Raw genomic sequence first — 15,524 nt, 5'->3', positions numbered from 1 at the left:
CGTGTTAGACTGATTAGAGCGAAGAGAAAGGTGCCATCACTACAATCATTTGTTATATAAGCTGAAGTGTTCCCTACTTATAAGATGACATATATAAGAACAGCTATATCAGTTTTATTCCACATTCCAATATTTAGGAAAAAATGTTTTTAATGATTTCCTTCTAAAAGAACAAAGCTATTTAATTTTTCTAACATTTATGAATTTTGTGTAGATTAGGAGCATATTTATTTCTTATGTACTGATATGACCAACATATCTGCTAGTAATGAGCACCTACCATGCATCAAGTACTGTGCCATCCTTTAAGAATTCATTAGTATGTTTACAAATGTATACAACTACTTCGTGGAGTTTATATTAGGAAGGCTCCAGATAAAAAGCAAAGAAAGCATTAAAATAATTAAAAAATGGTAATCTGAGGGAAAGAAGACCAGGAAGAAAGAGGGTGCTGAAATAGAGAATGATAAAGGGGATGTCTGGGGAAAGAGACCACTGTAGAAAGGTTGAGTGGGGGAAAATCCCTCTGAGAAGATATACTGTGAGCAGAGTTCTTAATCAGAGAAGAGAGCAGCAGAAAAACCAGCAAAAAGTGCCTTTCTGGCATAACATTTTAACACAAACAATGGGCAATCTCAATTCTAGGTAGTAAATTTTACTTGGAATTTCAAGTGCCATTTCTGTGCTATAAAGTTTACATCATATCATATACTCTGTGCATAAAGTAATACTTAACCTCATTTTGCATTCAGTTTGTTTTAGATATTAAAAGGACTTTGTAAAATGCATTAAAGTCATATTATTCAAAGCTGAAGATGTGCCTGGTAAAATATTCCTTAGTTTGAGGGATTGACAACATTAATTTTACTCTAAGAGAAACAAGTATAAATAAATGTTATCAGAGACAAGAACACATACACACACACACACACGCACACACATGTGCATAAAACTTATCTTTTAAATTGATGATCGCTCTACTGGCTGGGCATATTACATTGTAGTTATTGTTTTCAGCTTCACAGTAACTCCAGAATAAATAATTGGTTTTTATGAACAAAGGTAAAGCCCTATTCTAAAGCTAAAAATTTAAGAAGCTATTGAAAGCATCAAAATATCTGAAATAAAAGTTTTTAGAAGCAATCCACGTGTTAAACAGAATTAAATGCTACAAGTTAAATGTCCTTCATTATCACATATTTGAACATTTCCTCCAAAGGCTTTATTTTTGCGTGAAGAAGCCAAGCAGAGACATTAGATATGCAATAAATTATTTCCCATGGATTATTTTCCTTACTATCTGTTGAAAAACTGACAGTGTTCACTCTAACTACATAAAACACATCTGCATATTCAGCTATTTGTAACTTGGTTTAGATTTTATAAACTATTAACTATTTCTAGTTTGGATCTGAGAGCAAAATAGAAAAGACTTTCTCAATCATTTTTAAAGTAAATTCTTTAAAATAAGTGTGTTAAGAATAATGCATTGTCAAAAATGGATTTATTGTCAAGTGATTATAACTTTAGCTGTGCATTCTTTATTTTGAAAGTTTTTTCAAATCATATGCTTTTTTCTCATTTGTTCTCATTCAATTTACTAGTTATTTTGAAATTTTTATTTTATTAATTTGAATGTTTTTTCATTTTTTAAATTAATTCTGAGAATTAAGGTAAGAATCAGAGAACTATTTCCTAACTAGCTAGGCAATCTTAAGTATGTATTGCTAAGCAGTCCCTTGGCTATTCTATGGCAAATAAAATATTTTTAATTTTGCTAGCCCTGGGAATTATCTTTCAACTCTGTGTCTGGTTTTACTTTCCTTTATTCATTTGTTTGGACTATGTGATAGAGTTCATTTTAGTTTTGGCACTAATTTTAAGGAGGTCTCATGTACATGGGTGAGCCCTAAGGAATGGCAATGCTGCAGGTAAAGATTATAAAGCAAATGTATTTTAATTTGGAACAGCTGTGTGAGATTAACATGGATTCTGTTTTAAAGCTATACCTATCTATAATCAGGTAGATTAATTCCCAAGAGTAGTACATTTCACAGAAGAACTCAAACATTTTGTTCTAATTCTCAAACCTTTTGGCCTCATTAAATTGTGCTATGTATCTCCTGTAGCCTCATTCATCAGCTCTCCAATTGTACCTCATCAGGCCTACCTGGATTGCTCCGAAATATTTCTGATTCATTTAGATGAAATATGAATGTAAATGAAGCATTCTGCAGCCATACTAGTATTAAACAAGAGGCTTGGGGGAAAACAAAAAGTTAGGTTTTTTTTTTTTAAGCTCACCAAACTTTCTTTCAAGATGTTGTAATTTTTCTGTATTTCTAAATTTTATTATATTATGGTAAGAACACAACATGAGATCTACCATCCTAACGCACATTTAAAAGTACAATGTATTACTGCTAACTCTCAGTACAATGTTTACAGCAGATTTCTGGAGCTTATTCATCTTGCTTAACTGAAACTTTATGTCCACTGATTAGTAACTCCCCATTTCTCCCTTCTCCCCACTTCCAGCAACCACTATTTTACTCTTCGAATCTATGATATTGACCATTTTTGATATCTCATGTAAGTGGAATCATGCAATATTTTTTGATTGGTTTATTTCACTTGGTACAATGTCTTCAAGGTTCATCCAGGTTTGCACATATTGAGAATTTCCTTCTTTTTTATGCTGAGTAGTATTGCATTGTATGTATATACCACATTTTCTTTATCCATTCATCTGTCAAGGAACATTAAGGTTGTCTCCACATCTGGGCTATTCTGAACAGTGCTGTAATGAATATAGAAGTGCTCTTCAAGATTCTAACTTCAGTTTTTTTTTTTTTTGGATAAATATCCAGAAGTAGGATTTCTGGATGCTATAGTAGTTATATTTTTAATTATTTGAGGGACCTCCATATTATTTTCCGTGGGTGCTGCACAATTTTGCCTTCCCATCAACGTTGTGCAAGGATTCCACCTTCTCCACATCCTCCCCAACATTTGTCTTTTGTTTCTTGATAACAGCAATCCTGACAGGTAAGAGATGATATCTCATTTTGGTTTTGATTTATATTTCCCTGATGACCAGTAATGTACATTTTTTTCATGTAGCTATTGGCTACCTCTATGTCTTTTATCCAAAAACATCAAGTACTTAGCTCATTTTTCAATTGGGTTATTAGGGGCGTTTTGCTACTGAGTTGCAGGAGTTTTCATGTTTTGTATACTAACCCATTATCAAATATATGGCTTGTAAATATTTCCCCAGTTCCAAAAGTTGTCTTTATAACTCTGTTGATTGTTTCCTTTTCTGTGGACAAGAGTTTTAGCTTGATGTAGTCTCACTTATTTTTGGATTTATAACCTATGTTTTTAGTGTTGTATCCATGAAATCATTACCAAAATAAATGAACGCCATGAAGCTTTCTCCCTGTTTTCTTTCAGGAGTTTTAACATTTTAGGTCTTAAATTTTAGATTTTAATCCATTTTGAGTTGTTCTTTGTGTATGGTGTCAGGTAAGGATCCAATTTCATCTTTATTTGCAGGTCAATATTCAGTTTTCCAACACCATTTGTTGCACAATGGGGAAACCATTGTGTATTCTTTGCACCCTTATAGAGGATCAGTTGGCCATATATCCATGGAATTATTTCTGGAATCTCTATTCTGTTCCAAAGGTCTAAATGTCTGTCTTTATGCTAGTGCCCTACTGTTTTGATTACCGGAAGCTCTGTAATACATTTTGATATTAGGAAGTGTGATGCCTCCAGCTTTGGTCTTGTTTTGTTCAAGATTTCTTTGGCTATTTCATGGTCTTTTGTAGTTTTATATGTATTTTAGAATTTTTTTCTATTTTTATTAAAAATGCCATTGGGATTTTGATGGAGGTTGCAGTGAAACTGTAGATCACTTTGGGTACTACGGAAATTTTAACAATATCAGGTCTTCCAATCTATTAACATGTTACAGTCTTCAGTATATAAAACTCCTTTGTTAAGTTCGCCTCCTTTGTTAAGTTTATTCCTAACTATAGTATTCTTTTTGGGTCTATTGTAAAAGAGATTGTTTTCCTCATTTTCCTTTCAGGTGGTTAGTTGTTAGTGTATAGAAACACAACTGATTTTTCAAATGTTGATGTTGTATCCTGCAATGTTACTGAATTTTGTTTATTTATTCTAATGAGCTTTTTGAAGTCCTTTAGTGTCTTCTATATTTAGATCATGTCATCTGCAAAAGGAGACTATTTATTTCTGCTGCTAATTTCTAGTTTCACTCCACTGTGGTCAGTAAGGAGACTGGGTATGATTTCAATCTTAATTTGTTAAGAATTTGTTGTGACCTAACATATGATCTATCCTGAACAACGTTCCATGTGAACTTCAGAAAAATGTGTATTATTTCTATTGGGTCAAATGTTCTTTATCTGTTTAAGTCTATTTGGTTATAGTGTTGTTCAAGTCCTCTGTTTCCAGATTGATCATCTGTCTGGATGTTCTATCCATCACTGAAAGTGAGGTATTCAAGCTTTCTAGTATTATTGTATTGCTGCCTATTTGCCCCTTCAGTGCTGTCCATGTTTGCTTTATATAGTTAGATGCTCTGATGTTGGGTGCATACATCTGTGTTATATATTCTTGCTGGATTGGTGCTTTTATTACATAACATCCTTCTTTGTCTCGTGTCAGTTTTTTTTACTTAAAGCCTGTTTTGTCTGATATAAGTGTAGCTATCCATATTCTCTTTTGGTTATCATTTGCATGGAATAACTTTTTTCATCCCTTCACTTTCAGCCTATGTGTGTCCTTAAGTCTAAAGTGAATTTCTGATAGGCAGCATATAGTGGGGTTTTGTTTTTTATCCATTCAGCCACTCTGTGTCTTTTGATTGGGGAGTTTAATTCATTTACATTTAAAATTATTATTGATAAGACAAAACTTATTATTGTCATTTTGTTATGTTCTGTTAGTCTTATTTTTCTTTTGTATTTTCTCTCTTCCTTTATGTTTGTCATTTTGATATTTTAAAGTTACACATGAACTTATTTAAAAAAAGCTTTTTTAAAAAGTTGCATTCAAACATAGAATTTTTAAGAGTACTGAGCATTTATATTTTACTAAATCTATCAAATTTCATTTTTACACATTGGCCATTTGAAAGATAGTATTTTTGTGGAAAGTGAAATGCTGAGTTGATAAACTTACTATGTAACATTAATTTTGTGGCTCTGGAATTAGTACTGCATGCATAACTTTAGATAACAATAAACAATTATCTTTGTTATTAATATCTGTGGGCTGCAGATCACTCACACAGGGTGGGTGTGCGTACAGCAGGCAATAAAGTTAGAACGTGTTCCTCAATTCATCCACACACATTTGAAGCCATAATTGAAGATGGTGAAAAATATATAATGTACATATGTACACTATTTTATGTATATAAGCACTCTACACATACACATATGTCCTTGGCATAAACAATTACTACACGAATGCTCTTGTTTTAATAAAATACAGATATACTCAAAAGTATAACTGAATTAAAGCTGGTTCTCTGTTATCATTTATATTCATTATTAGTGGATACAGAACATGCAAATACTTGTTCTCATTTATTTGTGGGATGTAAAGATAAAAATAATTGAACTCCAGGAGACAGAGAGGAGAGTAGTGGTTATGAGAGGCTGGGAAGGGTATGCTGGGGGTTTGTAGGGAGGTGGAGATGATTAATGGGTACAAAAAAATAGAATGAAAAAGACCTAGTTCTTGATAACACAAGAAGAATATAGTAAATAATAATGGTACATCATTTAAAAATAATGAAAATGTATAATTGGGTTCTTTGTAATGCAAAGGATAAATGCTTAAGGGGATGGATACTCAATTTTCCATGATGTAATGTGATTGCATGCCTGTACCCAAATATCTCAAATTCCAAGATGAACGTTTTATTCATTTAACATGGTCTTCTCACATTAGAAAATGTGTGATGCCATTTAACTTCAGAGTGCATATGAAATGTGGGACAGCAATGTTTCCAGAAATTAATACCTACTTGTCAAATTCAGAAACGTGTTCCATCTCTCTCTCTCAATCCCTCCTCTTTTCAAGATCTCTATCAATTAGCCTTTCTCAGTTTTGTATCTATAAGCTTTCCTTGTCTGAATATCCTTTCATCCATCTTTAGCCTATAATAATGTATAAGGTCTTCTATTGTAAAATAATATGCATATAATCACATGTGTGTACAGGTATACCTCATTTTATCATAGTTCTTTGTTGCATTTTTTACAGATTTGAAGTTTGTGGCAACCCTGTATCAAGTAAGTCCACTGGTGCCATTTTTCCAACAGCACATGCTAACTTCATGTCTCTGTCACAGTTTAGTAATTCTTAGAATAGTTTAATCTTTTTCATTATTATTACATCTGTTATAGTAATCATTATATCTGATACAGTGAATATAGTGATATTATACTGTTATAATCAGTGGTCCCTGAAGCTGGCAGAGGTTGGCTCATGAGGTGTAAGGAAAAAAGGCATCTCTATAACATAAAAGTGCAAGGTGAAGCAGCAAGTGCTGATGTAGAAGCGCAGCAAGTTATCCAGAAGATGTAGCTAAGATCACTAGTGAAGGCAGCTATAATAAACAACAGATTTTCAATATAGAGAAAACAGCCTTGTATTTGAAGACGATGTTATCTAAGACTTTCACAGCTAAAGAGGAGAAGTTACTGCCTGCTTCAAAGCTTCAAAGACAGGCTGACTTTCTTGTTAGTAGCTAATGCACTTGGTGACTTTAAGTGGAAGCCAGTGCTCTTTTACCATTCCAGAAATCTTAGGGTCCATAAGAATTATGCTAAATCTACTCTGCTTATGCTCTGTAAATGAACAAAGCCTGGATGACAGCACATCTGCTTACAGCATGGTTTACTGAATATTTTGAGCCCACTATTGAAACTTATGTTAGAAAAAAATATTATTGCTCACTGACAATGTATGCAGTCGCCCAAGAGCGCTGATGGAGATTTACAAGGAGATTAATGTGTTGTCATGCCTGTTAACACAACTTGCATTTTGTGGCACACGGATCAAGAACTAACTGTGACTTTCGAGTCTTATTAATTATTTAAGAAACACATTTGGTAAGACAATAGCTGCTATAAATTGTGATTCCTCTTACTGATCTGGGAAAACTGAACTGAAAACCTTCTAGAAAGAGCCACAATTCTATATACCATAACAAACATTCGTGATTCATGGGAAAAGACAAAAATATCAACATTACCAGGAATTTGGAAGAAGTTGATTTCAACCCTTGTGGATGGCTTTGAGGGGTTCTAGCATTCGGTGGAGGATGTAACAGCAGATGTGGATGTGGTGGAAACAGCAAGAGAACTAGAAGTGGACACTGAAGATGGGACTGAATTCCTACAATCTCATGATAAAACTTGAACAAATGAGGAGTTGCTTCTTATGGATGAGCAAAGAAAGTGGTTTCTTGAGATGGAATCTACTCCTGGTGAAGATGTTGTGAACATTGTTCAAGTGACCCAAAGGATATAGAACATTAGATGAACTTATTTGATAAAGCAGTGCCAGGGTTTGAGAGAACTGATCTCAAGTTTTAAAAGTTCTGTGTGGGTAAAATGCTATCAAATAGCACTGCATACTACAGAGAAATCTTTTGTGAATGGAAGAGTCAGTCAGTGCAGCCAACTTCATTGTTGTCCTATTTTAAGAAATTGCCACAGCCATCCAACCCTCAGCAACCACCACTTTGATCAGTCAGCAGCCATCAACATTAAGGCAAGACCCTCCACCAGCAAAAATACAAAGACTTGCTGAAGGCTTAGATGAGCATTAGTGTTTGTTATACATTTTGTGAATTAAAGAATAGAGTATTCTTTAATTAAGGTATGTATTTTTTTTAGACAAAGTGCTATCACACAATTAAGAGACTACAGTATATAGCAAACATAACTTTTATACACAATGGGAAAACAAAAAATTTGTGTGACTCACTTAATTGCAATTTTCACTCTATTGTGGTTGTGGTGATCTGGAACCAAACCCTCAGCATCTTTGAGGTATGCTTGTGTGTGTGTGCACAACTTGACCCTGAGTTAACTGTCTTATTCTTCTCTTTTATTTCTTAGCAAATTTGCCATGATTTAAAAAAGAAAAACAGCTTATATTTATATTCCTACTTCCTCATTCCTCATTTACTTCTCAACCATCTGTTGGCTTTTACTCATATCACTTTATGGAAGAGAGGTCATGCCAAAGTTATATACATGGTTCCTTGTTCCTGGAGGGGATATCCATTTGAAATAGATATAAATAAGTGTGGAGATATATATATACACACACACACACACACATACATATATATGTATGTATGTATGCAGGCTTTTATATATGTATTACTGTGTATCACAGAACTTTGTTATAGCTTCTGAAGTTAGAAAAACAAACAATATAATATGCAGTTCCAAGAACATTTTAATTTTTATGTTAGATAGAGACAAAATTAAATGAAACATCACCACAACTGAATGTTAACTACTTAATTTTCAAAATTGCCTTGGCATTAATAAAGGTTATATGTTCTTAGGAAAAATGTGTGTGTCCTTAAAACACAGCATCAATATGTTAGCAAAGAGCAGGACTGTTGAAGTTGGATATAACTTGATTTATTAGTTTTATAAAAGTACATGTGATATGAATCTTTTATCACGTGGTTTATCCTGTCATGAAACGCAACCTTTGTTTAAAAAGTTGAGCTCCTGTAAAAGGTGACTGGAATGAGAAGCCGTATTTCAAGATAATGCTATTTAGACTGGACATTTTTAGGATCCATACATAGAAAAGAAGCTTTAAACCCGTAAATTCTTCACTAATTCAACCAACTGAACAATTTGTGAAAATAGTGGATGGAATACATTTGCTTTCCTTATAACATAAAACCTTGTGTGTTTTAAAAAAAGAAAAAGATCAAATTAATGATATGCCTCCAAGACACTATGTGTTAATCCTGGATGTATAGAGAATTCTGAAACAGGAAAAAAAAAACAACCCACATTTCTAGAGTTTACATGAAAGCAACTTGTTTTTATTTATATTCTTTTACTTAAATCTACCTGAAAAAACCTTTATACTCTTTTACAATCAGATACATCTTATGCACAAATTTGAATACAGAATGTAAAATTCATTGCCATCTTTGAGTCAAAAACTTTTCCTTTTTGAAATAAGGTATGTAGAGGTGAACACGATTCCTAGTGGTTGCTTTGGATGATTTCATAATGAAAGGAAAAAAATGATTTATTCACACTTAATACCTATTAAAATGATATAAGTAGTGGCTTGCACTTATATACCTCTATCACAAAATAATATACTTAAAATTATGACAAATTATAAGATGCTAAAAAGTCTCTTCCAATTATCAGAGTAAGATTAATTTGTAAATTTTTGAGACAGTATATTTTATATTAACAGAGTTGAATTTTGTGTTAAACTTTTGTTATATTTGAGTTCTTCAAAATAAGGAAATGCTAGATTATTTAAAATATGTGAAAGCAGCATATTCTTTGCCCCCAGTTATATTTTATAATTATAAATCTATCCTGTAACAGCACTCATGCTTCCGACCTCTGTTACGTATTCTCAATTTATTTGTTGTGATGTATTAGGAACTATCATTGGATCTGTGCTCTGGGCTGCATGCTTAAATTTCACAGTTAAACAGTACACAGCTCCAATATTGTAGTTTTTTTTTTTTTTTTTTTTTTTTTTTAAATCGAGAGACGAACAGAGGAGAGATGCCATGGGTAGAGTATAAAATGAGGGATATGTATATGGCTTTGCACAGTGTGCTATGGGATCAGAGGCCAAGCATCTAAAGGAGCCTACAGTGGCAAGGAGGTTCAGGGACATCTTCCAGGTGGTAAGGATTACCCTGAATTTTGATTAAGGAGTAAGAGTTATTAAATAAAGATATGCATATAATATATTAGTTAATGCATCTGCATATTCCCATTCATTTCATTTCTGATGATTTCTTTGAAACAAATATTCGTAGAATCTAGTTATCACTTGAAAATATTCACAATCTATTAACAGCTCAGTTCATTTATCAATTTTTCAAAAGTGGTTGGTTCCTCTATACTATTAAAATCACCAGATGCTAAACAAAAACCAAAAGATGTACCCTTAAACCTTACATTAAACTGTGTGACACAGTAGTACATGCAGTAAGCAAAGAGTTTAATTAATTTGAAATTATATGTGTATTATTTCAGTCTTTTGATCATTTCCAAATACTCATAGGCCGAAAATTTTAGCACCTAGAGTATCTTAAAGTGTTCCAAAAATTTTCATCAAACTGTTCCCCATTATTCACAATATTTTGTCACCAAACCATCTGAACATATTCGTGTCTCGCTTTTCAACACCCAATCCATGTGTGTTCCTCAAGCACATATAAAACAATCCATTAGAGCTAGTAATAACCACACCTTTCAAAATGGTGAAAACTCCAATCAGAAACAAAGTGAATGGGCATTTTACCCTGCAGAGTCGTCTTATATATAAATGTATAATTTTTGTAGAAATTTTTGAAACACCAGAAAGAGTTTATAATTTCTCTTTACTTTTTAAATGAATCATCAGCATTTTAGGAAACCAGGTTGAGAATCACAGTACTCTTACAAAATGTGGAGTGTTGGTCAGAAAATTGAAATAAGCTGATAATAGGACTGCTAGAGAAGGTAGAGTTTTGACTGAAGCTGATATTCCTCCACAGTATCAGGTTCAACGAGGTCCCTCTCTGTAATACTCTTCCTTTATAGTAAAACATACATTCAAATATATTCCAACTACAAACACTAATCTTCACAGTCTTCATTTGCTTATGAAATGCCTTCTTTTAATACATTATACCTATAAAAGGATTTGTCTTCATCTTTTCTTGAATGTTTTCAAATGAGGATGTAGTTTTTGCTGTTGTAAACTGCCTTTTTGTAAATTTACAAAACAATAACTTAGACATCTTTTGAGTATTTAGGAAATTTGAGTATTACCGCAATCTTTAATAATTAAATAATATAATAAATTTTATCCAATAAACCTTAAAGTTTAAAATTTTTCCTGTTTTACCATTGCTTTGATTTCTCTATTTTAATAACATTTTATTTACAATCTATGCATAAGAATAAAATAGGACCCATACATATATTTTATTAACATATTAGGCATGAGTTGCTTGTGAATATGATATAAATATTATATTTAACAGCTTTCTAATTCACCTATTAGTTTATAATCTATGATTCATATGGCTTTATAATTGGCACACTCAGGTTTTAAATAAAAAATTCTCCCCTCACTACCACTACACACTATCTCTTTAAAAACCACCTAGATCATTATTAAAATTTAAATATTACAAAATTACACTCACTTTTTTATCTTTATTGTATTTGGTAAATATCTCCTGGGCTCTCTCTTCTCCTCCATCCGTGAATAGCATAATAATCTTATTGCAGTTTGCTCTGGAAACATTATACTGTTAAAAACAAAACCAAACAAAACAACATGCATATCATTCACAATAAAAGAGAAAATAAAGCCATATGGAAAGAGCATGAGCAGGTTGCAAGTAATTAATGAAATATCTGCTCACAAAATGTATTCTAAGAACTGGTTCCTGGATCAGTTCAGGCCCACCCCCTTCACCAGGCCTTCCCCTCACCACCCAGATAACCACAGGTCTATTTCACTTCCTTCAGTCTTTGATCATACGCCACTTTATCATGAGGCGATTCCTCACAACTATGTTTTAAATTGCAGTCTCCCTCCCAGATAGCATGTTTCTTCATAGCATTTTACTTTCTTTTATATACATATTTTATTTTCTTGTTTGTTTATGGTTGGTATCCCCCAACAGAATGTAAGCTGCATAAGGGAAGGAAGTTTTCTCTTTTTTGCTAAAAGACTTCTTTGTCCCTCCCTAGAAGACTGCCTGGCACATAATAAAATCTCAGTAGTTTATTAAAAAATGAGCTTTTAATAAATGCTTACGTCAATTTTATGCGCATATGATTTTATAGTATAAACAAAAAATAACATTAATTTAAAATGTGTATCTTCAATCCACTTCCAAATAAGTGTTTTCTTCCCTCTTTATTCATTCTACTTTATTCACTTTACATGTTTGAAATCACAGATCCTAACACTGATCACCTAAAATGCAATGCTCTTTTGTTCCTTTGTAAATGCTGATACCTATTCCCAGGATGTCCTCTTCTCCTCTCTCAACCAACCACACATATTCTAATCCTGAAAGACTCAAGTCCATGGTAAATCTTCTTATACTTTAAGGTCTCCAAAAGAGTTAGATATGGGAGAATGATGGATTAGCACCAAAGGGCCATTAAAATGAACAATTAATTTAGAAAGCTGGACTTCTCCGAGGTCTGAAATTATTATCTTAACTTTTCTACTGTTGTGAAATGTGTTTGCTTTAAATGCTAACAATAAAAGATCACACTAATTTATGAATGCTCAGCTTCTTTGAAAATGTCAACCCTAGGTTCAGTGCTGTCCAAAAGAAATGTAACATGAGCCTAATATGGAACTTTAAATTTTCTAATAACTACTTTAAGGGGAGTAATAAGAAATATCTGACATTAATCCTAATAATATATTTTCTTTAACCTAGTCATCCAAAATATTAATCAATATGAATATTGGATATCAATCAATATTGAGATGTTATACAGCTTTTTCTTCCATAAGTCTTCAAACTTCAGTATGCATTTTATACTTACACAACATATCATTTCAGATCAGCCACCTTTCAAGTGCTCACTAACCACTGGTGATTGTTGTTACCATATTGTACAGCATGGCACAGCCCTGGCTTTTAAATAACTAATATTTCTTTAAAATTAATTTTTCTTTAGTGTTCTAAGTCATTGAAGGTCCATGCTCTACCTTATTTTTTCGAAGAACATAAAACCCATTTTCTGTTGTGAAAATTAATAAATACAACGTTTTTCTTTATTAATGAAAAGATCCTGTTTTAGGTCATCTCATTCCATTGACTCAGCCATTAGAACACTGGCAGTAAAAGCTTTTAATCAAGCACTGTGAAAGCACAAGTATTAACTAATATAATTTGTCACTTTCAAGCATGGCTCTTATCTTTGAAGGTAACCTATCTGAAAATCTGACTACACAAAAAGTTGCATATTTTATCATCAAAATACTTTTGTGAAACGTGCCTCAAATCCCTTAACTAAAATTAGTTTCTCTGGTGATTTGTCTTTTTTATCTGCATGTGTAAAATAGTCAAAATAATATGTACCTAAAGAATTATCCTGTAAAAATGTTAAACAAAACCATAGGACATAGTTTTGTTTTTGAAGTACTGAAAGTACTATTATTGGATGCAAATATCAATGTAAATCAACACATTAGGTCTTGCTGATCATTTGTATATTTATGTAAATAAAATTATAACAACATGTCCCAAGAGAGACAGATGTTAGGACATATACAAAAGAAGGAATATGGGGAAAATAAAGAAACTGTTTTGCCTTCAACATGATTTTTCCTAGGAGTAGCCTCTCAGGACTTGTGGTGGAGCCAAGTACATAACAGCAAATTTTCCATGCATTTGCAATTATCTAAAGAATCACACAGCGACAACAATTAACTGGCTTTGAACAAATTAAGCCAAAAAACAAGATTATTTCAATAAAATTACAATTAGTAGAGTTGGTAACTTACTTTAATATGGTACTTTGCTGTATTTCTGTGTGCCAGTATATATAGCACAGCATCTATCATATATACACTCTATATAAATTGTTTTGAAAAATGCATATATATGGTAATATTTTATGAAATGGTACCTGAAGATTAATTCAAATCTAAATGTAAGTTTTACTTTGGGACTGATATGTCTAATTCTATTTAATACTTGCTTCAGTGATCTTAAAGGTAAATGTTGCAAGGACAAAAAAACACCAGAATGGCATTTGAGCAATAAGATGACTGGAAGTGTTTGAAAGAAAACGGAATATGCTTCAAATTATTTTAACATAAAGAATTTCAATATATATATGGGATGTATGGAAAGCAAAACATATTAGACTTACTTAGGGAACAACTGGGACCATATTTTAAAAATCATTACAATTGTAGCAGTTATAAAGGCAGCAGGAGAGGCCAATAGGAGTTAAATCATATTTTATCAGCAACTAGTAATAAATCTGGAAGTTAATGTGGCCTCTCTAGTGAGGCTGCCTCTGAAATTGTACTTTACACTTGAAACTCCCGATCATTTCACAACTGAAACCTAAACAGGAGGCAATGAAGTGAGGGAAAAAAATACTAAGAAGAATAATTAAAATGCCAAGATCAAGGAAACTCAATTATTGACTTAAGCAAAAAATAGTTTTTATCAAAAACAACCATATTCCTTTACTAGAGGAAGAATACATCTTAATCTAATGGTTAATTACATTACAATTTCATAGTTTTGAGCTTTTAATTTTTATTAATGAACATACAACATTTAACAAACATATGCATTTCACCACACATTATTTCCCTTGAAAATAGCAGGGCTGCACATCTCTGATTTTCTGTCTTCTTAATCTAACGGTGTCTATTAAATAACATGACCTCAAATTCAACATATCTGAAACTGAGCTATTTCTACCCCCCACATTTCCTCTATGTGTTTTCCTGTGCAATCATCTACCTACTAGTTCAGTTCAGAGAATGTAGAGTCACCTAAGCCCCTCTCACTCTGCAACCCAGCCCACACCACTTAATCAGTTCCCATGCCATGCTCCTTAATAGCTCCTCACTTCTATTCCCACACCAGCATCTCTACAATACCTTCCTTAACTTAGAACACTCCAAGGCCATACTATAAGGTTCTCCTTTGCCCCTAAACACTTCCTTAACTGATACCTCATGGCCTTTCCATTTCCATCAAGTTCCTATATTGCTTATGTCCTAACTATGCCAGCCATCTGCAATTTTTTACTGTGCTATGTTGTGTTTGTCACACTTCTGTGTTTGTCTACAATGTGCTCCTTTTTCTGAAATAATTTTCCCTTCCTCTGCCTACCTAAGTTCTAATCATTCTTCAAAATCTCATTTTCACGGAAATGCCACACTTTCCTGACCTCCTTTGAGGAGCTGGGCCCATCCTCTGTGCTGTCCCAGGGAACACGCTAAACACCCTGTAATGGCACTTGCACACTGTTCTGTGGATGATGATTTAGCACATTATGCCAGGCCTTCTGAGAGCAGCTGGTCCCGTTTACTTCTATAATTCCAGCACCAGCACTATGACAGGAAATGGTGATGCATTCAATAAATATTGGCTGAATGAATAAATGAATCACCCAATTGGATATCTCAAAAACTATTTAGAATATTCACTCAGGAACAACAAACTCATATTTGCATAAAGACCAAATATA

General features: G+C 32.9%; 1 protein-coding gene across 4 annotated transcripts in view; it reads right to left on the bottom strand.

Moving 5' to 3' along the window:
- CACNA2D1 (calcium voltage-gated channel auxiliary subunit alpha2delta 1) overlaps window positions 1-15,524 on the bottom strand; it is a 498,772-nt gene that overhangs the window by 75,137 nt on the left and 408,111 nt on the right. For all 4 annotated transcript variants that reach the window (XM_024249257.3, XM_024249260.3, XM_024249259.3 and 1 more), the window contains 1 exon segment: window positions 11,480-11,584. In XM_024249257.3, the coding sequence (XP_024105025.1) occupies window positions 11,480-11,584 (105 nt within the window).

This window comes from Pongo abelii, chromosome 6, assembly GCF_028885655.2.
Source record: "Pongo abelii isolate AG06213 chromosome 6, NHGRI_mPonAbe1-v2.0_pri, whole genome shotgun sequence".
Lineage (NCBI taxonomy): Eukaryota > Metazoa > Chordata > Mammalia > Primates > Hominidae > Pongo > Pongo abelii.
This window is presented reverse-complemented; position numbering and strand designations above follow the sequence as displayed.